At 40.8% G+C, this 25,510-nt stretch overlaps 1 protein-coding gene across 2 annotated transcripts in view; it reads right to left on the bottom strand.

Moving 5' to 3' along the window:
• Positions 1–19,760: 19,760 nt before the first annotated feature.
• FAM91A1 (family with sequence similarity 91 member A1) overlaps positions 19,761–25,510 on the bottom strand; it is a 130,538-nt gene continuing 124,788 nt past the window's right edge. For both annotated transcript variants that reach the window (XM_033933473.1, XM_033933474.1), the window contains one exon: positions 19,761–25,375. In XM_033933473.1, coding sequence (XP_033789364.1) covers positions 25,181–25,375 — 195 coding nt within the window. In that variant the 3' untranslated portion in view covers positions 19,761–25,180. The remainder of the gene's footprint in view (positions 25,376–25,510) is intronic.

The raw sequence follows: 25,510 nt of genomic DNA on the forward strand, positions 1-25,510 counted from the left end.
CAACCTGCTAGTTAGAAACATAGAAACATGATGGCGGATAAAGACCAAATGGCCCATCCAGTCTGCCCATCCGCAGTAACCATTAACTTCTCCTCTCTCTAAAAGATCCAACGTGCCTATCCCAGGCTTTCTTGAATTCAGATACAGTCTCTGTCTCTACCACCTCTTCTGAGAGACTGTTTCACAAATCTACTACCCTTTCTGTAAAAAAAGTATTTTCTTAGATTACTCCAGAGCCTATCACCTCTTAACTTCATCCTATGCCCTCTCATTCCAGAGCTTCCTTGACTCATGCGCATTTACATTATGTAGGTATTTAATGTAATGTAATGTAATTTATTTCTTATATACCGCTACATCCGTTAGGTTCTAAGCGTTTTGAAGAAAATATACATTAAGATTATAAATGAGAAGTAAGAAGGTACTTTAAAAATTCCCTTACTGTCCCGAAGGCTCACAATCTAACTAAAGTACCTGGAAATTAATAAAGAAGAGAAAATAAAGATGGTTGAAAAAAGAAAAATTCTATGTGAACTTATAGGATGGAAATTAAACTGACAGTGAAGAACTGTATGAAAAATACATATGGAATGCAGTTAGAGAGGGTAGGTTACAATCTATTTATGGTATTTGTTTAATTGGAAGGTGTTAAGGTGGGTAATTTGGGGGAAGGTTATCTGAAGGTAGGTGAATCTTCTGGAGATAAAAGAGGAGGGGTTAAGATATTTGGATGAATTTTTTGAAAAGCAGGGTTTTGATTTCTTTTCTGAATGTTTTGAAGTTGTCTGATATTGTCATAAGATTGGAGATGGAATGGTTGATTTTTGCTGCTTGTGTTGCCCAGAAGGTTGTCAAACATTTTCTTGCGTTGTGTGCCTTTGAGTGGGGGGAAGGCGAAAGGGTTCGAGGTTCTTCTGTGTCTTGAGGTGGCGATTTGGTTTAAGCGGTTGTTTAGATAGGAGGGGGAAGAGCCGTGTAATGCTTTGAATATCAGGCAGTGGAATTTGAATTGGATTCGTGTTTGTATGGGTAGCCAGTGAGAGTCTAAGAAGGCAGTTGTTATGTGATCATATTTTTTGAGTGAGTAGATCAATCTGAGGGCGGTGTTTTGTATGGTCTGGAGTTGTTTTATCATAGTGGCTGGACAAGGAAGATATAGGGAGTTGCAATAATCCAGCAGACCTAAGACTAGGTGTCTATATCATATCTCCCCTCTCTCACCTTTCTTCCAAAATATACAGATTGAGATCTTTAAGTCTGTCCCCATATGCCTTATGACGAAGACCATGCACCATTTTAGTAGCCTTCCTCTGGCCCGACTCCATCCTTTTTATATCTTTTTGAAGGTGCGGCCTCCAGAATTGTTCACAATATTCTAAATGAGGTCTCACCAAAGTCTTATACAGGGGCATCAATACCTCCTCTACTGGCTATACATCTCCCTATGCAACCTTAAGATCATCACATACAATCACACCCAAGTCCCGCTCTTCTGTCATGCACATAAGTTCTTCACCCCTAAACTGTACCGTTCCTTCTGGTTTTTGCAGGTCAAATGAATGACTTTGCATTTCTTAGCATTACATTTTAGTTACAAATTTCAGACCATTGTTCAAGCTTTGCCAGGTCTTTCTTCATGTTATTCACACCATCCGGCGTGTCTACTCTATTGCAGATTTTGATATCATTCGGAAAGAGGCAAATCTTACCCGACAGCCCTTCAGCAATATCATTTATAAAAATGTTAAAAAGAACATGCCCAGTTTTTTGTTTTGGGGTTTTTTTAAATTGCCGCTGCCGGGTCATCGTGCCCAGCAGTCTGCTCACGCGGCAGCCCTTAGGTCAAAGACCAGTGCCCTAACTGAGACTAGCCTTACCTGCATACGTTCTGGTTCAGTAGGAACTTGTCTAACTTTGTCTTGAATCCCTGGATGGTGTTTTCCTCTATAACAGCCTCCGGAAGAGCGTTCCAGTTTTCTACCATCCTCTGGGTGAAGAAATCCTTACGTTTGTACGGAATCTTTTTCCTTCTAACTTTAGAGAGTGCCCTCTCGTTCTCTCTACTTCGGAGAGAGTGAACAATCTCTCTTTCTCTATTAAGTCTATTCCCTTCATTATCTTGAATGTTTCGATCATGTCCCCTCTCAGTCTCATCTTTTCAAAGGAGAAGAGGCCTAGTTTCTCTAATCTCTCACTGTACGGCAACTCCTCCAACCCCTTAACCATTTTAGTCGCTCTTCTCTGGACTCTGTCGAGTAGTACTGTGTCCTTCTTCATGTACGGCAACCAGTGCTAGACGCAGAATTCCACCATGGCCCGGTACAGCGGCATGATAACCTTCTCCGATCTGTTCGTGATCCTCTTCTTAATCATTCCTGGCATTCTGTTCACCCTTTTTGCCGCCACACATTGCGCGGACGGCTTCATTGACTTGTCAACCAGTACTCCCAAGTCTCTTTCCTGGGGGGGAGGGGGTGTCTCTCCAAGTACTGCACCGGACATCCTGTATTCGTGTATAAGATTTTTACAGTGGTATGTATTATATTTTATATTTTTCAGAGTTGTGAAAGATAGGTATCAAAACCTGCAAAGAATTCAATTTCTGTAACAGGGATTAGAAGCAGTGAATGTGAGTAATTAGTAGGACAGCAGTGCTCTTCACTTGGATTGCTGATGCTTTACGATACTAAGGCTCTCTTATACTAAGGTGCGCTAAGTGTTTTTGCACGTGTTTAGTGCACGCTATATAAACGCATGCACTAACCACTAATGCAACCATAGGATAACATGCACGTGTTAGCGTTTAGTGCGTGATTAGCACGCGCTAAAATATATCATGCGCTATAAAGCATAGTGCACCTTAATAAACGAGGGGGTAAGTAGGAAGTACTTTCAAAGACTTTAAAACCCCATCTTCAGGAAGGAGATACCATCCAGAAGTAAATAGCAGACACATTTATCCTAGTTATTTTAATTGCTGTTGAATGTCCTTTAAATATATATTTCATGAATTTCTTCCATAATTTAAAAACTAAAAATCCATGAAAGAATCTCCTCTAGACATTCACAACAGTACATCTGACACAGACCCTGGCTAAATAGAGGGACTGCTTCATCATCTTTTTTTTAATTTATTCTTTATTAATTTTCACTTTTACATCGCCAATATTTTGAAGACAAATAGAAATTCTTGAAATAAAATATAATAAAGCTAAAAATACAATAAGAAATCATTAACATCTTTCACCCACAATGTTTAGGTAATTATGATCTAAAATTAGGAAAAAATATATATCAATAAGTAATAAAAGAACACAAAAGCATTGAAAGGTCGCTCCGAGACCCTGCCCCCAGCCAGTCTACAGCGAACATATGGAATTTACATTATGACATTAATTTTCTTCTCTAATACTTAAAAATTCTTCAAGCTGCTTAGGGTCAAAGCAGTGGCATACCAAGGGGGGGGGGGGGGGGAGAATCGCCCCAGGAGCACGCCCCAAGGGGGTGCACAGCTGACCACCCACCAGGGAATAGGCTGCCGCCAGGGAAAGGCTTCCACTGCCGTCATCGGGAACAAGCCGGCCGAGTTCTCCCTTCTTTCCTTCCCTGCAAGGTCGACCAACTCTCGCTGTACAACGTCAATTCTGACGTCTGAGAAGACATTCTGGGCCAGCCAATCGCTGCCTGGCTGGCCCGGAACATCCTCTCTGACTTTAGAATTGACGTCGGGGAGGGCTGACCGAAGCTGTGCCGACATCTCCCTTCAGTCAGGCACCCCTGCAGCCACCACTCGGCACTTGCAATCGGGAGGAGAGGTCCTCGCTCCCAGGATTAAAGTCAGCTGTGAGCTGCGGAGAAAAGAGGGCTGGCCGAAGCTGTTGCCGACATCTCCCTTCTGTCAGGCACCCCTGCAGCCACCACCCGGCACTTGCCATCAGGAGGAGAGGTCCTCGCTCCCAGGATTAAAGTCAGCTGTGAGCCGCGGAGAAAAGAGGGCTGACCGAAGCTGTTGCTGACATCTCCCTTCAGTCAGGCACTCCTGCAGCCACCACCCGGCACTTGGCATCGGGAGGAGAGGTCCTTGCTCCCAGGATTAAAGTCAGCTGTGAGCAAAGGGGCAGGACATGCCCCTTCGGAGCCCAGGAGGAGCAGGGAGCAGATTCGAGAAGTTATGGGCAAATGGAAGGCAAAGATTATTTCTACTACAAATTTAGGTCCAATGGATCGTCACTTATGCCATATTCCTGTAACAGTGTTGGAAGGTAAGCCTGATTTACAGACCCAATCTGTCTCTCTCTCATCTGGGGAACCCACGCCTCCACCTCAACCTGTTCAATTTTCTTCAGAGAAAGATGACTCTGATTCCATAATAGATTCGGATTCATCTCCTCTACACTCATTTGAATTTGAACTGGATCCCAAAAGCACAATAAAGGGGAAACAATCGTTATCTGTATCTCCTGTTTCTATGCCTACTGGACCTGTTAATAGGCCCGAGTTGGGCAATAAAGTGGTTACTCTTCAAGATGTCTGGACAGTTGTGAACAGAATTGAGAATTCATTACAAGGCACAGTAGTAAAATTATGTCAATTTTCCTCTGAGATAACAAGTAAAGTGACTGACCATGATGCTCAATTGGCCTTAATTGAGAAGAAAATTGATAAAGTGGAAGCATCTGTCTCTGTAATGCAATCTTGTGCAGTTTCTAATGTAAAGGATAATACTTTATTACATTTACAGATGGAAAAAATGGAAAACGCTATGAGATCTAGGAACCTCAGATTTCTGAATTTTCCTATATCTCATTATCTTTCTCATTTGGAGTTATTAAAAATGTATTAAAAGGATATACTCTCCTATACTAAGATAGAATCTTTTATATCAGATAATCTTTATTATATTCCTAGTGGAGTAAAAGTGGTTTCAGAAGAGGGGGGAAAAGGATCAGTTAGTGTCTCCTGACAGTTTAAACATTTCTCAATTCCTGGAATCATCGAAGGATTTTATAGCCAAAAGAGCAACATTATTGGTCACTTTTAAAACTGACATAGAAAAACAAGACATTCTTAAATTATATTTTATAAATAAGAATGCCGTGTTTTGTGGTCAACAGATAAACATCTTTCCAGATGTCTCTAAACAAACACAATACAGGAGGAAACAATTCCTACAACTCAAGACTGGGTGTGGGGGCTTCTTTCTTCCTTAAATTCCCATGCAAATGTTTGGTGACTTATCAAAATGTTAGATATGTTTTTGTAGATCCAGCTCATTTAGAGAATTTTCTTCAAGATAAAAGTAAAGTAAATATTTTACCTGAAACTAATACAGAGATTGAGGTTGAGTGAATATAGAAGTTCTTCTTTTTTTGCCTGATCTGAAGATTATTGAATAATTTATTTCCTGTTAATCTTTTTCTTATGATTTGGTGATACCAACAGAATAAGCAGCCCTCATATAATGTGTACTTGAAAAGATTTTCTTTTATGTTGAAGTATTTTCCTTGATTATTGTTTTCATGGAATTGTTATAAGTTGTAACAAATGAATAAATTTATAAATAAAAAAAAAAAATTGACGTTGGGCAGAAAAGAGTTGGTCGGCCCTGCGGGGAAGAGAAGCAGGGTGAACTCGGAGCCAGCCTGTTTCCAATGGCAGCGATGGCAGCCTATTCCCCAGCGGCAGTGACAGCATTTTCCTAATGGCGGTGGCATAGGGGAGGAGAGGGAGAAAGAAAGAAAAAGAAAAAAATGGGACATAGAGAGAGAGAGAAAGACAGAGAGAAAGAAAGGGGGCATGGAGAGAGAAAGAAAGAAGGGAGCAGGGTAAAAGAAAGAAAGAAATGGGGGGGGCAGGGAGCCAGAAAGAAAGGGGGCAGGGTGAAACAAAGAAAAAGAAAAAAATGGGGCATGGAGAGAGAGAGAGAAAGACAGACAGAGAGAAAGAAAGAAGACGGCAGGGTAAAAGAAAGAAAGAAATGGGGGGGGGGCTGGAGGAAGCCAGAAAGAAAGGGGGCAGGGTGAAACAAAGAAAAAGAAAAAAATGGGGCACGGAGAGTGAGAGAGACAGACAGAGAGAAAGAAAAGGGGCATGGAGAGAGAAAGAAAGAAGGGGGCAGGGTAAAAGAAAGGAAGAAATGGGGCATGGAGAGAGAGAGACAGACATAGAGAAAGAAAGGGGGCATGGACAGAGAAAGAAAGAAGGGGACAGGGTGACAGAAAGAAAGAAATGGGGCACGGAGAGAGAGAGAAAGACAGACATACAGAAAGAAAGGGGACATGGAGAGAGAAAGAAAGAAGGGGGCAGGGAGAAAGAAAGAAAAAGTTGGGGGAGGGAATGAGGTCTGGAGGAGAGGAAGCATACAGGAGGCTGAAAGAAGGGAAGAAATATTGGATGCACAGTCAGAAGAATAAAGTGCAACCAGAGACTGATGAAATTACCAAACAAAGGTAGGAAAAATGATTTTATTTTCAATTTAATGATCAAAATGTGTCCGTTTTGAGAATTTATATATGCTGTCTATATTTTGCACTATGGCCCCCTTTTACTAAACCACAATAGTGGTTTTTAGCGCAGGGAGCCTATGAGTGTCAAGAGCAGCGTGTGGCATTCAGTGCAGTTCCCTGCGCTAAAAAACGCTATCGCGGTTTAGTAAAAAGGGAGGGGGTATATTTGTCTATTTTTGTAGAGTTGTTACTGAGGTGACATTGCATAAAGTCATCTGCCTTGACCTCTTTGAAAACCCACGGAATATAAATGAAAATTAATATTTGCTTTGTGTTTTTAAAATTTTATTGTTGGTAGATCATTTTGACTTGGCCACGAAAGTAAGGGGGAGGGAGGGGAGATGCTGAAAGACATCTAGTAATCCTTGCAGGCTTGACTGTGCAGGGAATTATTTTAGTAAAATCATGTTTTGTTATGTGACTGGCATTATTTAGACTTTAATTTCTATGAATGAATAGAATGAAAATAATATAAAATTACTTGCTTGTTTTTATGTGCGTGCGCTGAAGGAAAGTGGAGAGAGAGTGGGTTGAGGACGCTGAAGGGAAATGGGGAAGAGAGAGTGGGGAGAAGACGCTGATTTATAAATTGACAATTGTACAGAATATTGTTTATTTTTATACTTTAATATAATAAGTTCAATATAAAACAATTCAAGGCTTGTGTGGATGGAATCAGGTGGTTTGCAGGGATGGGGACCGAGTTTACAGGGATTAGTCCAGTAAAATGGTATTTTCTTATTTCTCATTATTTGTTTTATTTTTATTTGTTAATTTGTAAAGTGGTGATTGTTATGTATCAGTTTTTTCAAATTTACATCTACTGTCTTTATATTTTGCACAGTATTAGAGGACATGTATTACTGTTTTTGTGGTGTTGTAGTGTTGCAGAGTCTGGTTTCTTGGCGGTTCAGTATAATTTTGTCTATATATTTCTATTTTTAGTTTGTGATTATTCCATATTGGGCAAGGGTGTATCTGTCTGTGTGTATGAAAGGGACAAGGCTTTCTGACAGCATCAACTGTACAGGATCAATTGACTGTGCAGGATCTGGCTTGTTTAGTTGTTGTTCTAGTGCTCACTGCAGTGTTTAAGATGCTGCCTTTTACTAGGTACACTTGTTGTGCGATATGTGGATTGTTACTAAAAATCATATTTTTCATATAGATTGGGGGGGGGGGGTGTCAAAAAATGATGGGTGTCACATATGCTAGGTACGCCACTGGGTCAAAGAATTGAAATTGTTTGCCTTCATAAACAAACAATATAACAATTACAAGGAAATCTTAACATAAAGTTAGCAGATAAAGCCTGAACCCTAGCCCGAAAAGCCAAGAAGGCTTTTTGCCTTATCTGTGCCAAGACAGGAAATACTCTTATTTTAGGCCAGTGGTCTCAAACTCGTGGCCCGCCAGGTACTATTTTGAGGCCCTCGATATTATAAAGAATGATTCTTTATGGAAAACTTGTGCCTTAAGTGTCCAGCGGTCGCGTTCTGTAACGTTGCCCGCCTCACTGCTGTAACCTCATGCAAGCGCTTTTCTATGTTAGTACTTGATTGTCTTCTCCACTCCACCTCACAATCACGTACAGATGCAGGAAAGCATTTGTATGAGGTTACAGCAGTGAGGTAGGCAATGTTCCAGAACGTAAGGTAATCAACCATTGGAGGCAGTTCAGCTTGTGCATGTGTCCAGTGCTGGAGGAGGCGAGAGCTGAAGGCGGTTGCGCACGTGACCACCAGACTCTTAAAGCACAAGTTTTCCATAAAGAATCATTCTTTATAATACCGAGGGCCTCAAAATAGTTGGTCCACTTTCTGCATGTTGCACTGCTTTCAGCTGTGTATAGCTGAAATTATCAGAAGCAATTGTTTCTGATAATTTCAGATTTCAGATAATCCACATTTTGGATTTGTAGGTATTTGGAGGGCCGCAGAAAAAATAGTTAATGTCTTATTATGAAAATTTTGCATGAGGTAAGTACCTACAAATCCAAAATGTGGCCCTGCAAAGGGTTTGCATTTGAGACCACTGTTTTAGACCCAAGAAACTGAGACTCCAAATATCTAAAGCAGGGGTGCCCAAAAGGTCGATCATGATTGACCAGTAGATCACGAAGGCAACGCAAGTCGATCGCGGAGCCCATCCCAGGCTCCGTGATAGACCCGGGTTGCCTTCACCTTCTTCCTGATGCCGTAAAGAGGACGCAGAAGCGCCGGGACAAGCAGCCTTCCCCACCCGACGTCAATTCTGATGTCGGAGTGGAAGTTCCGAGCCAGCCAATCGCTGCCTGGCTGGCTTTAAAACTAGACAAAATAGTTAACCTGAATTTATTAATAATCTTCTTATTCCCTGTAGTTCTTCTAAGACTTTAAGATCATCTTCTAAAAATCTTTTATCTATACTGCCTTTTAAGTGTATCAACATAATGAGGTCTACTCTGTCAGCGCTCCATCTCTTTGGAATAATATTCCGGCCCACTTACGGGAAGATCAACTCTTCACCATTTTAAGACGAAATTAAAAACATTTCTTTTTCTTGATGCTTTCGAGACCTAAATGTCCTTTTCAGGGCTACATAGTTTTATTCTACCTTTTAACACTCCTCCTGTTGTCTTTTCCCTATATGTTCTTTCTTTTTACTTGATAATTGTCGTTATACCCTGTTTCCCTTTTTGTTTCTGTTTGTTTTTAAATTGTTTTTAATAACTATTATTGTTTTAAATGATGTATTGTTATCTCATATATGTTTTTAAGACAGTGTACACCGTCTAGAAGGCTGATTGGCAGTATATTATAATTACTAATCCTCGAGACCACTGAATCAACAGAATTGTCTCTATATTTTTTTTTCCTCTGGCTACAGAGGAATTTTCCACTTTTCATATAGTTAAAATAAATTCAATAAAGACGGCTTGCCTCTCCAATCAGCTGTGCCCAGTGAGGATTTAATGGATTTCTATCAGAGAAATAATCAAACTGTACAAAGCCATGTTCCTTCGTTAACCACTCATAGACAACATCACTGTACAGTTCTGCTTTGTTAATCTCTACTCTCAGCAACTTTTTCTACCAACCCAGATGACGTTCCCTCCTAAAATGCCAGCATGTAATTGCTGGAGTATCATTTGCACGGCTTGATTAAATTACCAAGGTTTTTAAAATTTAAAAACCAGGATAATAAGACCAGCTTGCTTATGAATAATGCAGCTCTTTTCTATTTTAAAATGTCGAAAGACTGCAAATTACAACACTAAGAATGACAAAGCCCCCATGAAATATATGTAACCAAATGTCAGAAATCCTCAGAGTGATATTAAAACCATATTTATTGGTGTAACTGCACACCTTGAAACAGAAATATACACCCTTAGAGGCTCAGTCAATAGAAGTTAGTCTTTCTGAATTACTCAACTGACTAATGGCATCAGTTCTAACATATTTTAAGGAAAGGGTTCCACATTTTAATTGCATCCTGATATTTGTCTTCAACATAAAAAGTGATAAATTCTTTGGAGAATACTTTCCAAGATAACTGGGGCCATTTGTCACAACACAGCTTATTCTGCAACCTCCAATGCAAAGCGACAAACAGGGGTTCTACCAAAGGAGTGCTCCTTTTCATCTGGGGAATGATACTCAGATTAAGCAAATCTAACAAAAAGGTTACTGAATAAGAGAATCCCCCAAACAGAACAGTACCAGTGCACAGTTTGTACCAGGTGACCGTTGCTATGACAGCAGGAATTGATTTGGTGTGGTGTGTCTCGCTTAGAGGATCTTTATAGTTTAATTATAAACTACCTTTTTTTTTTATAGGTGGTGCTTTGTTGTTCCCCTGCTTATATGGGTAAAATCATACCAACGTAGCTCTGTTTTGTGGCCGAGTGTTAATATTCCCTGACGTGTCTAAGCAGACTCAGTTAAAGAGAAAGCAGTTTCTAATCGCTTAGGCCTAAGGTTTTAGCGGTGGGTGCATCCTTCTTAAAATTTCACTGTAAATGCCTTATCTCATTTGCAAGTGACAAATATGTGTTTCTGGATCCAGTCCAGTTAGAAGATTTTCTTAGAGATAAACCTTTGCATTTGATATCCCAGACACCACCAACCTAACCATTTCCCTAAACTGTATCCATAGTATCCTATTTGTTTACATTATAAGCGCCTTCTAGCAGGGACTGTCTTTTTTGTGACTCTATAAAGTGCTGTGTAAGCCTGGTAGCACTATAGAAATAATTAGTAGTGGTAATAGAAAAGTGGGCAGGCACAACCCTGCCCCTCCTCCATCTCTCCCTCCCCTCCCCAGGTGATAGTGAGGGGTAACAATGCCACTCCCTTGCCTTCCAGTACCTTTAAATCTTCACCAGCAGCAAACAGCAGCTCATGCCCCTTGCTTGTGCCGGCCTCACACCTTCCCACTGATGCAACTTCCTGGTTTCACAGACCAACGTTGCATCAGAGCAAAGGCTGGGGCTGGTGCAAATACAAAATGCAGTTGCAAGAGTGCTGACAGGAATAAAAAACAGATTTGCTTCAATGATTCCATGGTTATCATGCCGCTGTACGGGGCCATTGTACGCCCCCACCTGGAATACTGCGTCCAGCACTGGTCACCATACATGAAGAAGGACACGGTACTACTCAAGAGGGTCCAGAGAAGAGCGACTAAAATGGTTAAGGGACTGGAGCAGTTGCCGTACAGGTAGAGATTAGAGAAACTGGGCTTCTTCTCCCTTGAAAAGAGGATACTGAGAGGAGACATGATCGAAACATTCAAGATAATGAAGGGAATAGAGTTAGTAGATAAAGACAGGTTGTCCACCCTCTCCAAGGTAGAGAGGGTACTCTCTAAAGTTAAAAGGGGATAGATTCCATACAAACGTAAGGAAGTTCTTCTTCAGCCAGAGAGTGGTAGAAAACTGGAACGCTCTTCCAGAGGCTGTTATAGGGGAAAACACCCTCCAGGGATTCAAGACAAAGTTAGACAAGTTCCTGTTGAACCAGAACATATATAGGTAAGGCTAGACTCAGGGCACTGGTCATTGACCTAAGGGCTAACGCATGAGCGGACTGCTGGGCACGATGGACCACTGGTCTGACCCAGCACCGGCAATTCTTATGTTCTTATGTTCATTGGTTGCCTGTACAATGGATGGTGCAGTACAAAGTTTTGATGATGGTACATCTAGTATTATATGGTCAAGCACCTTGGCATTTTCATCTGGGTATGTTCCTGAGAGAAAACTGACATCTGAAAGAGTGATGCAGCTGATAACAGGTAATGTACATTACATAGCCACTTTTTCAGTGGCTGCTCCAAATTTATGGAATGGGTTGCCAGGTACAGCAATATAGATCATTTTTTAAGATTGCTTAAAACCCAATTGTTTGCACATGTGTCAGATTTATGTTCATAAAGAATATGGAATGTTTGTTAAGTATATGAAGATTGGTTTTATTTATAGTCATGTGAAAAAATTAGGACACCCCATATTCAGTTCTTTCTTAAGAAATGTTCACATATCAATGTCAAATCTTTTTTTTATTTATCTCTGGGAAAGAAAGTGATGTAATTGCAGGTAAACAACAAAGTGTTCCTTGATTTACTCATGAAACAAAAGATATCCACAAAAATGTATATTCTAACTGAGGAATAAATTAGGAAGCCCCCACATATCCTCCCATTTAAAGTGGCTCAAGTCACATACAGGTGTATCATATCAGGTGCACATGTTTAGAACATCGCTACTCAGTATTTTGAAGGTTTACTCATGACTGCTGCGGTGAGAGTGAACACCATGGTGAGATCAAAAGAGCTGTCTGAGGCCTTCAGAAAGATTGTAGTAGCTTATAAGTTTGGTAAGGGATCTAAAAAGATCTCAAAATAATTTGACATTAGCCATTCCACGTTCCGGAAAATAGTGTACAAGTGGAGGGCTTTCCAAACAACTGCCAACATGCCCAGGTCTGGCTACTCAAGCAAGTTGACCCCCCTAGAACAGACTGCAAGATGCTAAAAGAAGTCTTCACAAACCCTAAAATGTCATCACAGGACCAACAGCAGGCTCTTGCTACTGTTGATGTGAAAATGCATGCCGCTACAGAAAGAGACCACAAATTTAACTTGCATTGGAGATGTGCAAGGAGGAAACCTTTGCTCTCTAAGAGAAACATCAAGGCCAGACTGAAGTTTGCCAGGGAGAACATAGACAAACACCAGGACTTCTAGAATAGTGTTCTATGGACTGACGAGTCTAAAATTGAATTATCTGGACATCAGAAAAGAGGACATGCTTGGCGTACACCAAATACAGCATTCCAGGAAAAAAACATCATACCAATTGTGAAGTGTGGAATTGTCATGGTTTGGCGATGCTTTGCTGCAGCAGGACCTGGCCAACTCACCATCATAGAATCCACCATGAATTATACCGTGTATCAGTGGGTGCTTGAGGAACTTGTGAGACCATCTGTAAGAAAATTAAAGATAAGGCAAAACTGGACCCTGCAACATGACAATGACCCAAAACATACCAGTAAATCCACCAAGGACTGGCTGAAAATAATAATAATAATAATTTATTTTTATATACCACTATACCAAAAAAGGTTCGAAGTGGTTCACAACAGAGGAAAAAATACATACAGTCAACTAAGAAATGGAGAGTCCTGGAATGGCCAAGTCAAAGCCCTGATCTTAATCCCATTGAGATGCTGTGGGGCGATTTGAAAAGGGCTGTACATGCAAAAAAATAAACCCTCAAACATCTCACAGCTGAAAGAATTCTGCATTGAGGAGTGGGCCAAACTTTCCTCAGACCAATGTCAGAGACTGGTAGATGGCTACAAGAAGCGTTTCACTGCAGTTATTTCAGCCAAAAGGGGTAACATTAGCTATTAGGATGTAGGGTGCCATAATTTATTCCTCAGAATACACATTTTTCTGGATATCTTTTGTTTCATGAGTAAATCAAGGAAAAATTTTGTTATTTACTTGCAATTATATCACTTTCTTTTCCAGAGATAAATAAAAAAAGATTTCACAATGTGTGGTGGCGGCGGCGGCAGCGAAAAGGGCAAACAGAATGTTAGGAATGATAAAGAAGGGGTTCACGAACAGATTGGAGAAGGTTATCATGCCACTGTACTGGGCCATTGTGCGTCCTCACCTGGAGCACTGGTCACCGTACATGAAGAAGGACACGGTACTACTCGAAAGGGTCCAAAGATGGTTAAGGGGCTGGAGGAGATGCCGTATAGCAAAAGACTAGAGAAACTGGGCCTCTTCTCCCTCGAGCAGAGGAGATTGAGAGGGGACATGATTGAAACATTCAAGGTACTGAAGGGTATAGACTTAGTAGATAAGGACAGGTTGTTCATCCTCTCCAAGGTGGGGAGAATGAGAGGGCACTCTCTAAAGTTGAAAGGGGATAGATTCCGTACGAATGCAAGGAAGTTCTTCTTCACCCAGAGAGTGTTGGAAAACTGGAACGCTCTTCCAGAGTCTGTCATAGGGGTAAACACCCTCCAGGGATTCATGACAAAATTAGATAAGTTCCTGCTGAACCAGAACGTACCCAGGTAGGGCTAGTCTCAGTTAGAGCGCTGGTCTTTGACCAGAGGGCTGCCGTGTGAGCGGACTGCTGGGCACGATGGACCACTGGTCTGACCCAGCAGCAGCAATTCTTATGTTATGACATTGATATGTGAAGAACTCAACATTTCATGGGGTGTCCTAATTTTTTTCACATGACTGTATGTCATATTGTAACTTGCCTAGGTTTTAGGAGAGAAATAAATTTTAAAATAAATAAATTTAAAGGTATGGTGAGGTGGGAGTCAGAGGACTAGAGTTAAATGATCCCCCAATCCCCTGGATGGAGAGATACTGGGAGTCTTTAACTGACAGTGCTTGGGTATCTCCACCAGCCACTTCATTTCTGTACCACTGCTGGGTAGGCCGGAGTCCAAAATGGGTAAGCCTGTGCCCACTCAGGCCCACATATGGCTATGCCACTGATCACAGATATTACTTATGAATATATCTTTTGTTACCTTTTCACCATTTTTAATAGATTATTTGTTTATGTTCGATGTGATTATTAGTGAGACGATTTTTCATTTATATATGTGTGTGGCCAAAATATAAACAACCTGCACTGAGAAAAGTCAAAGCCTAAAGTTATAACATGGGATTAGAACTGATCATGAACACGGAAAATGATGAAGATTTTGAGCTTGAAGGTGATAGAACAGAAGTTGTAAAGGATTTCTTTCTCTTGGGCTCTTTTGTAAATAAAGAAGCAACAAGCAGGGAGGAAATACTCCACAGAATAGCACTTGGTCACTCTTCAGTGAAGGATCTCGACAAAGGTAACACTCCAAACGAAGATCAGACTCATTTTCTCAGTAGTCAATTTTGGATGCAAAAGCTGAACACTAAGGGAATAAGACAGAAAGAAGGCTGACTCATTTGAGCTTTGGTACTGGAGAATTTTAGATGTGCTGTGGACTGCCAGAAGAATTAACACAACAATTCTAGAAGAGAACAAACTATGTCACTCGAAGCCCAAATGATGAAGTTACGACTGTCTTATTTTGGTCACACCATCAGAAAAGATAGATCACTGGAGAAGGACATCATGTTTGGAAGATCGAAGGAATCAGGCGAAGAGGGCGACCTGCAATCAGATGGCTGGACACGTTGAAATCAACCATGGGTATGATGCTGGAGGGTTCCTAGAGAGAACATTCAAACTTTCTCTTTCACTAAGTATAAAATAAGAATTCAGTATTCTAGTTTTTGTTTTGCTTGTTATAGTAGGATGTAGGAGAGTTTGAGCATATGTTGTATGGTTAATCTATTTTGTGTGTTGTTTTCTAAACTGCCTAGACTTTAGGCAGTACATGAATTTTTCAAATAAATAAATAATAGCAATCGATTATGTGTGTTATATTGATTACTTTTCCAAAGAAATATCAAATCAATCACATATAAAGGTGCCATACCATATTAGATTTTAAAAATAGTAATACACACTTTAAACTGAAGCTCTGCCAGTCATAGAGACCAATGTCAGTTGATGGACTAGACTGAGAAGCACCAAAACGTTTCTTGTACTGAGCTTCTCAACTTTTTGGAATCCTTACTTCAGCTGACAATCAGAGGCTGTGTGATCAGGTTCTTGGCACAACAAGCACCAATTATATGTATCAGTCACAGAAGTAGTCTTGAACACCTAGTACACTTCTTTTTTAAAAAAAATTCTTTATTAATTTTTATTACTAACAAAAAGTGCAACATAATATTCACATCAGTAATAATAAATAAGCACTAAAATACAATCAGTATTAGTACAATATATGCCCTCCCCTGCTCAATTATCTTAAAAATCACCCTAAAGATACATCCCCACCCCCCAATCCCCCGGATGTGTCTGAATTACATCAGTAAAAGAAGGCTAAATGAACTATAACAATTGTACATACGATGTTAATGGACCCCCAAACTAAGTTAAATATCTTAGAATGCCTTAAAATATCGCCATTCATCTTTTCATACCTGTAGCTTAAACATAAGCTTGCCCACCAAAAGGAAAAATTAAGACGATCACAGTTTTTCCAATTTCGAGTTATCATCTGTATGGCTACCCCAGTCCTAATCAGAAAAAGCCGGCATTTATAACGATCCATGGGGGGCTTAACACACAGTAGTGTTCCACATATAATTACCTCATAAGTCAATGGGACTGTCGATTCCAATATGAGGTTAATCTGTCTTCCAAAAGTTGAGTATCAAAGGACAATAAAACAACAGATGATCCAATGTCCTGATGTCTAGATGACAGTGCCAGCATCTATTAGATTTAGAACTGTCCAACTTTTGTAACCTAACAGGGGTCCAAACAGATCTGTGTAACAAGAAAACCAGGTTTGTCTCATAGATGCTGACGCTGTACATCTCATCCTCCAAGTCCAAATATGTGGCTATCGAGACACAGAAATATACTGCTTTATCTCGATACTCCAAATTTCTTTAAGACTGGATTTTGGTTTTTTTGTTCAGGAGTTCAGATAACAATTTATACCACCTGGTGGCCTGATGCTCTAAAAAAAATCTGTCTTGAAGCATAGGATCTGCAAGGTATAATGATTTTTTAAATTACGCCAGTCAGGGAACCCACTCTGAATGGCCTGCTTCAACTGCAACCACCTATAACTTTGTGACTTTGAAATACCAAATAACTGTTGCAGTCGTGAAAAATCAAGCATGTTACTATTTGATAAAACATCCTCTAGTGTACGTATACTTGCTTGCATCCAATGCTTCCAAAAGATTCCAGACCCACCAATTTGAATCTTGGAGTTTAACCATAGGGATTGATAAGTGGATTTCTCTACTGGAACATCTGTTAATTTGTTAACAAATTTCAAAGTTTTCCAGGTGTCAAATAAAATACTATTGTCAACACATACTATACTCAACACATACTATACAGTCGTAACAGGGACATAACTTGCCACTCTACATACAACCAATCTGGGAGAATCTCCATGAGTTCAGGAAGGATCCAATACATACCCTGACACAGTATTTAGGCCTGATGATACCTACAGAAATTTTGAAAATTTACCCCACCCTCCACAATTGGTTTTTGCCACCCAGTACACTTATAACCACTAGGACTTTTAAATGACATTGGGGAAAAAATAGCCAAAGCAAAATTAATTGGCTCAATTTTTATGTTAAACAAAAAGAAACCCGACTTGGTGCGCAGGTCTAAGAGGGCTGAAAAAAGCTACACATAAGAACATAAGAAGTTGCCTCCGCTGAGGCAGACCAGAGGTCCATCTCACCCAGCGGTCCACTTCCGCATCGGCCCATCAGGCCTATTGCCTGAGCAGTGGTCCCTGACTATTTCTATAACCTACCTCTACTCCTATCTGTACCCCTCAATCCCTTTGTCCTCTAGGAACCTATCCAAACCTTCTTTGAAGCCCTGTAACGTGCTCCTGCCTATCACAGCCTCCGAAAGCGCGTTCCATGTATCCACCACCCTCTGGGTGAAAAAGAACTTCCTAGTGTTTGTTCTAAACCTGTCCCCTTTCAATTTCTCTGAGTGCCCCCTTGTACTTGTGGTTCCCCATAATTTGAAAAATCTGTCCCTGCCTACTTTTTCTATGCCCTTCAGGATCTTGAAGGTTTCTATCATGTCTCCTCTAAGTCTCCGCTTCTCCAGGGAGAACAGCCCCAGCTTTTTCAGTCTGTCAGTATATGAGAGGTTTTCCATACCCTTAATTAGCTTAGTTGCTCTTCTCTGGACTCCCTCAAGTACTGCCATGTACTTCTTGAGGTACGGCGACCAGTACTGGACACAGTATTCCAGATGCGGGTGCACCATTGCACGATACAGTGGCAGGATGACTTCCTTCATCCTGGTCGTGATACCCTTCTTAATGATACCCAACATTTTGTTTGCTTTCCTTGAACATGTGGCGCACTGCGCCGACGCCTTCAATGTTGTGTCTACCATCACTCCTAGGTCTCTTTCAAGGTTACTTACCCCTAGCGGTGATCCCACCATTTTGTAAGTGAACATCGGGTTCTTTTTCCCTACATGCATGACCTTGCATTTCCCTATGTTGAAGCTCATTTGCCACTTTTTGGCCCACTCTTCCAGTGTTGTCAGATCCTTTTGGAGATCTTCGCAGTCTTCCGTGGTTTTAACCCTGCTGTATAGTTTGGTGTCATCCGCAAATTTAATGACCTCACGTTTTGTTCCTGCCTCCAGGTCGTTAATAAATATATTGAACAAAAGTAAATTGAAATAGGCCATAAAAGGAGAGGAGGGGAGAAATGAGGAAATAAATGCACCAAAACTCTGAAGAGATGTGCTGAGGAGAGCTGACAAATGCGATTGCTCTGCTCTGAAAAAAAAACCAAAGACTGCTGGTCCCACACACCCCACATTGGGTAGAAAGGCACCATTATGTGCAGTGCTGCCAAAGGCTTTGAAAAAATTCTTGAATGCTGAGTAACGGCTGTGCCAGAGCTCCACTGTGAGAAGATTACATCCTGCTTGTCCTGTAAGAAATATCATAACTATTAGTGGGGGGGGAAAAAAAAATTTTTAATGTCTTTTTATTGAAAGTGATACAGAGAACACATACATGAAGACCAATACATCCAGAAGAGGTCAACAAACCAGTATAGAACAAGGAAAACTAGATAGTATCAAAACAGCAATGAGACATGCTATAAGAAAAGCGCTATTCTCTGTACACCAATTTTTATAGTATAAAAATTTTTACAGTCTACCATGCTAGCCCCCGCACTCCAAACCGTCCTGGCACAGGGCATAGCCTCCAATCATACGACACATTCACTCACCTCCCTACCCAGCCTCTCCCCTCCCAAGTACTGCAGCATATCATGCCCCCCCTCCTCCATCCCTACAACAGCAGAACAAATTATGTGTCTCAGCGGTTTCCTGGGTGCAAGCTAAAAAATGGCCCCAAAGAGCTACATAACTTTTTCTGTCAGGGTGCATGGAAACCGAATAAACCCGGGTCTCAAAACTCACCAGTTTCCTCATGCGCATCTTCCATTGCTGAAGTGGCGGTGCTTCTTCCGATATCCAATATGCCAGGATTAGTCTCTTAACCAGCACTATGGAGTTATAGAAGCGGTGCTGAGGCGCAGTAAGCCCCTGCACCACCAAGGGGCCTGAAGTCCCAGGAGTAGGGTGCCATAATCCCATTCCACCTCCCGGCTCAAGCGGACAAACTAGGTTACAGGGATCTTCGACGCCACCTGGACACACTACTTAATGATCGGGCGGCACAATCCCTTTATTTTCAAAAATACCATCTTTTCCGATGGGGGAGGGGAAGCGGGAAAGGTGTTGGCTAACTTAGTTCGCCCCCATAGAAAGACTCAACTCATCACGAAGCTTCGCAACGAAAGAGGCATGAGTTTTGATAGAGCGGATCAGATTCAGCACGTTTGTTAGCTATTACACTTCCCTTTATGCTAAAAGGGAGTTGTGGGAGGAGCATCTTCATTCCTTTTTTAAAGATATTTCTCTACCCCAATTATCAGAGTGAAAATTTTTAAAGTGATATTAGTTTTGCCTTATCCAACCCCTTCCTCTAGCTTCAGTGTCTGTCACTTAATATATTTTAAAACAGGCAGAACCCGGATTTAAACTCAAATGCATTTCTTAAATAAAAACTGCATTCATTACACATATTAGAATCAGCATCACAGTTTATTCAAAAACATTTATGGTACATGTGCCAATAATCAGACTCAACACACAGTTTTGTACATTTCAATATACACTATTAAAGTTATATCAGAAAATCAGTTGTAATATATTGAAATACATATGTTTAAAAATTACAAAAAAAAATTTAAAGAAACCAAAGTGCAGTAATGTATGTAGGGCATTACAAATCACCACAAAAACTTTACTGGTGTGTTCCCTAAGTTTCACAGATTTGTCTAAGGCTAGTGACACATTTACATAACAGCAAGAACAGGAAATATTTTAGTTCTTTTAAAAAGGAAAGGAACAAGAATGGAAGGGAACATAATAATATATTTTTTCAAAGTGCTTTAAACCTGGACTCAATGGCCGAAGACTGAGAAACAGAGTAAGAAAGGGAATAAAAAAAACTTTATAATTCTGTCTATTGTTTCATTAAAATCCATAAATTTAACAAATCGTATATATTCAAATATAAGCCAAGATTTTTAGGGTCCAAAAATAGGGGCATCGGCTTATATTCAGGTCAGCACCCACCCACCTCCCTCCTGAACCTGTTGCAGCCCTCCACAGGAACTGATGGGCCAGTAGTGTGCTGGGATAGGAGGGATCCCTCTCACCTCCTGTCCTGACCGACTTGAAAACCTTTCACCCACCCTACTGCCTCCCTCACGTACCTTTAAAATCCCTGGTGGACCAGCAGTGAGCCGGAAGAGAAGCGATTCCTCCTGTCCCAGCCGACTGCCTTCCTTTACCCCCACCCCCCTCCCATGCATTCCTTTTACAATCATCGGTGGTCCAGCGGTGAACTGGAGCGGCCCTCTCGTAACTCCTGCCCTGTGGAGAGCCACTAGTGATTGGCTGCCGTTAGTTCTTGCAACCACTGTGGATTTTAAAAGGTACGTGGGGGAGGCAAGAGGCTGGGTAAAAGTTTTTCCAAGTTGGCCAGGACAGGAGGCAGGACAGGCCCTTCCTGTCCTGGCCCACCGCTGGATCACCAGATCTTACAGCAGGCTCGGTGGAGGCCTACAAGGTATCAGGAGGGCGAGGGTGCAGGGCATAGGGCAGGGAGAGAGGGGGGACAGAGTGCAGAGCCCCGCAGGGCAGGGAGGGGAGACAGGGTGCAGAGCTAGGGAGGGAGGAGGGCTGGGTGCAGAGCCTGGCAGGGCAGAAAGGGAGGGGGGACAGGGTGCAGAGCCAGGGAAGGAGGGGGGCTGGGTGCACAGCCTGGCAGGATGAGAGGGGGTGGGTGCAGAGCCCCGCAAGACAGGGTGCAGAGCCTGGTAGGGCAGAAAGAGAGGGGGGACAGGGTGCAGAGCCAGGAAGGAAGGGGGCTGGGTACAGAGCCTAGCAGGGCAGGGGAGTGGGGCTGGGTGCAGAGCCAGGTAGGGCAGGGTACTTGAATATTAACCCCCTCTGGTTTATATACGAGTCAACCTTTTTTCCTCCATTTTTTTTTTTTTTGGGGGGGGGGAAATGTTACCTCACTTTATATTCAGGTTGGCTTATATTCAAGTATATACAGTAAGTTTTGAATGGCTATATACATATATATCCTTTTAAAAACTGCCTCCTTGATAAGGTGATTTAATAGTAGGGTCTAAGCAAGCACTTGAGAAGGAAGTGGTCCGCTGTGCAGCAATTCAGTTCCTCCTCTACTACCTGTGTCTGGACTGAATTCTGCATAGCATGTGCAGAATTCTAGCATCCTGAGTGGGTGAGAAATTCTGCACTCACAGAATTCCACCAGGAGCAAGTTTTGTACAAGGCGTACTTATATGGACAGATAGAGAGTCATTTTATAAACAATTCTTAAAATTACCTCACACAAAAAGGTGAGTGTTTTAATGTGGTCTGAGGACATAGTTTGCACCTATGTGAAACTTTGCCTGTGCATGAGGGTGGTGGATTTTAGTCACAATAATAAAGTAGCTTCACAAAATTTGTGTGTCTTTATAAAATAGCCTCAAAATCAGTACTGTACTTGGTATTCTAGCCTCAGTGACCTGTAATAAAAGTTACTATTATAAGGTGCTTAGTACCTCTTCCACTGAATATGATGGAATGAGTAAGAGATTTGTTTTGAAGGTCACTCCTTGGGCTTCCAGCACTTTTCTAGTCTGTCATAAGAAGCAATGAGTAAACGTGGCAAGGTTTAAGGTGCTAGTAACCTTCATAGAGTTACCAGGGGTTTGATCCCTCAACCAGTTCACCTAGCTTGAATACTGAAAGGGGAACATGGATTTCAGAGCCTGGCAAAACTGCATCATTATAATCTAGACCTTTTGAGGGATGACTGTGACTCCCCCCTCCCCAAGGCTGTGGTTCAACTTCTACCAACCTTTAGTAGAGAATGACACAGGGACAAATTTTTCCCCGTCCCCGCGAGAGCTAATTTTCCCATCCCCACAAGTTCTTTTCCTGTCCCTGTCCCATTCCTGCAAGCTCTATCCTTATCTGCACAAGCCTCAAAACACTTTAAAGTGTTCGAGACTTATGTGGTTAAGGCAGAGTTTACAGGAATGGGGCAGGGACATGAAGAGCAACCAAACCCACGGGGACGGGATAGGGAAACCGAGTTCCCCGTGTCATTCTCTGATTAGGGACACGAAAATAACAACGAAGACGACCGGTTTCATTTTCACCTTCATGCGATTTTTCGCTGTACTCACCGCCAGCCACTACACGTTGGTGTTTAAAAGAGATTTTATTGTAAAATTTTAACATATGAACTTATACACCTATGGTTTTATCAATTCACATCAAGACTCCTGAGGCAGGCCTTTTGGGCCGAAACACGATCGTGTCGAGTCTAGTTTATTAATAAATGGATTGAGCACCATCTGGTCTCCTTCGTTGTCTTTTGAATTCTCTATTAGGGAGCCGAAGCTACAGTAGGTTTAGAAGCTAAACAGCCTGTGACACCATCAAGCATGTGATTTTTGAGAATCTCTCTCTAGCAATTGTTTGCTTTATCAACTAAAAAAGCTCGACTCTATACTTGTTATAACAGCAGTTTATTTAACTAGCTTGTTAGTTACTAGGCATTCTCATATCTATACCTCTGTGTTGTACCTTTTTGTGCTCACTCTCATCTTTGCACGCACCAATATGTCTGTCATGTTGTTCCTTCCTTAAGGTATTAAGATTCCCTATATACCATCACATTTCCCCATCATTTTTTGTATTGTGATTTCTCTATGTATTCATCCAATGTTCTATATTCCTCCTTTCTTCTGTAAATAATCCTATTTGGTAAACCAATTTGCTGCTTTTGGGAAAGGCAGCGTATCACTAACTTTACCAAGCAATATACGGCCAAACTGAATAAAATTTGATTAGGTACAAAAAAAGATTTTTTAAAAATGCATATTAATATTGTAAGCACAACCACTTACAATTTGCATTACAAAGGTATGAGTATTTCCTTTTCATCCTTGCAGTGGGTTGGGAGGATATTTATCACAGACTGCTAGGGAAATAAGAGATCAAATATATAAGCATTTGACCACTCTGCTTTTAAAAATTAAAACAAAATCATCACCACGCCCACAAATTCAACATAATCTTGGTAAATAAAAGGCAGTTCTTTATGGCAGTGCATTTTAATAGATTAACACTTTTGGCCCAGATTTCAAGTAGGTGCAAAATGAATTATGCAGACATATTCTATCGGCAAAAAAAAAAAAAAAAATTAAGGTGAAAGGATATTGGGAGGCAAGCACTGGAACTCAGGGTGCAAAGAAATAATACATCAGTTTTTTTCCATTAAATATAACATGTACATCAAAGGGAATGGAAATAACAAAATGGATTTCACATGGAATACTTAGTATTGGGAGAGCACGGAATCACTTGCATAATTAGTTTGTCTTTAGAAATACAGCTTGGTCTCAAGACAGAAATAAACCTTGAACAAGGTTTTTTCAACCAAAAAAATTCCTAGCACAAAAACACCAGTTGTACAGCATCTTGGACCACAAATAGGCACGTGGGTTGCATTTTTGAAAGAACAGGACAAGCATATGAAAAAAAAAAAAACACCAACCCAAAGCTTTCCAGGAAAAAAAACAACATAGGAGCAATGATTATACAAAGAATGTCAGGAGATAATTTTGAACAGCATTACCAGAAGGCTTCAGAATTCCAGTAAAATTACAAGTTTAAGGTTTTCTAATAAACAGTTGAGTCAAAATGGGTAAAATGTTAGTGCAAGCTACCAAACACTGCATAAAATTCAACCTCTCTACAGAATGGAACTTTATAAAATGCGGAACTAACCAAATCGGATCAATGTACATCTATCAAAATCAGTCCTCAAAGAGATGACAAAAGTGCCTCATTACCAACTGATTTTAAACAAGTCTGAAGAAAGTATTATTGCATTATCTTTCACTCAGCTAGGAAAACATAGCCAATTCTGGTCACATCCAGGGTTATCGGAAACAGGAAGGCCGCTTCTCTTTTTATTGAATTTTGTATCCAGACTGTTCCTTCTGTGTCATGGAACACCAGCGTTAACTGGCTAAAGAACAGAGCAAAGGATGAGAAAGACCTAGGATGGTTGCATCTCCAGAACTAAAAAGTGACATCAGCCGGAGTAAAAAACAGTTACTAAAATTAAACATAAAAATTACATCCAGAGGCAACAAAAGTTTTCTAGGGTTATGCAGTGACATTTTCACTAATCCACTGGCTATGTTTCTATGAAGCATTGCTACTATTAAGTCTTGAAACAATGATCTACGTATGCAAAAGACTTTATCAACCTAATATACATATCTTACAGTCTACAGAAAACACCATTGGACGGTATCAAGTTCCATATACTTTAAGTTAGGTCCTTTTCAAGTCCCAGTGTCAAATTTTAAACTTTGTATTTAAAAAATGTTTTGATTAACTTGATGTGGAGTAAAATTTAAAAATAAAAAAAGGTACAGGCAATCAACTTTTATAATATCTGGAATGCTTTTAATAATGGTATTTAATCTAAAGACACCAAGATAATGAAGTGATGCAGCTTGTTGATTGAGATAGAATACTCAATGCTAAGTCTTTTGCTGAAGCAGGAAACATAGTGATGAGCTACTGACCTTGCACAGTGAAAATATCTCCACGACCGCAGCACAAAACCCGCTCATGCCACAGCAGCAGATCCTCTCTTAACCCAGCTCACACACCACTGTACACAGCAGAACATGAAGCACTAGCCCTAATAATATATATGCTGTATTATTTCAGGTATTAGCTTATCACTGCTCTGGCTAATATATATTATTGTGAAATACCTGTTGAGCTAATAATTCATTTTCTTCAGTATTAGCAGTGTGGGATTACATGTGTGAGTGTGGGAGGGAAGGCAGTTTTTTTTTACCCCTCTGCCCCAAACAATGAAATGAAATTATGTGAGCTGCTCTTTAGGTAGGGTTGAAATGAGTACAGAGGAAGGACAGCGCCCATTCCATTCTGAAAGAGTTCCATCTTTAAACACCAGGTTTTTGGCAGGAAGTGAGACACCCATGTCAGCTGATGTGGGCTGTGACATCAGAATGGATGCACTGGATTCCAACAAGAGATCCTGAGTGGAAACGCCTTCCTAGAATAAAGAGAGAGAAAAATGGTAGTCTTAATGCGTTGGTACTAACCAAATTAAGTTTTTAATTTAAATAATTAAGTCACAAGTTAGAACTAATAAAGCAAGAGATGTTTTTGAAAGATCTCATGGCTTGCG

This window comes from Geotrypetes seraphini, chromosome 2 (assembly GCF_902459505.1).
Source record: "Geotrypetes seraphini chromosome 2, aGeoSer1.1, whole genome shotgun sequence".
In the NCBI taxonomy this organism is placed as follows: domain Eukaryota; kingdom Metazoa; phylum Chordata; class Amphibia; order Gymnophiona; family Dermophiidae; genus Geotrypetes; species Geotrypetes seraphini.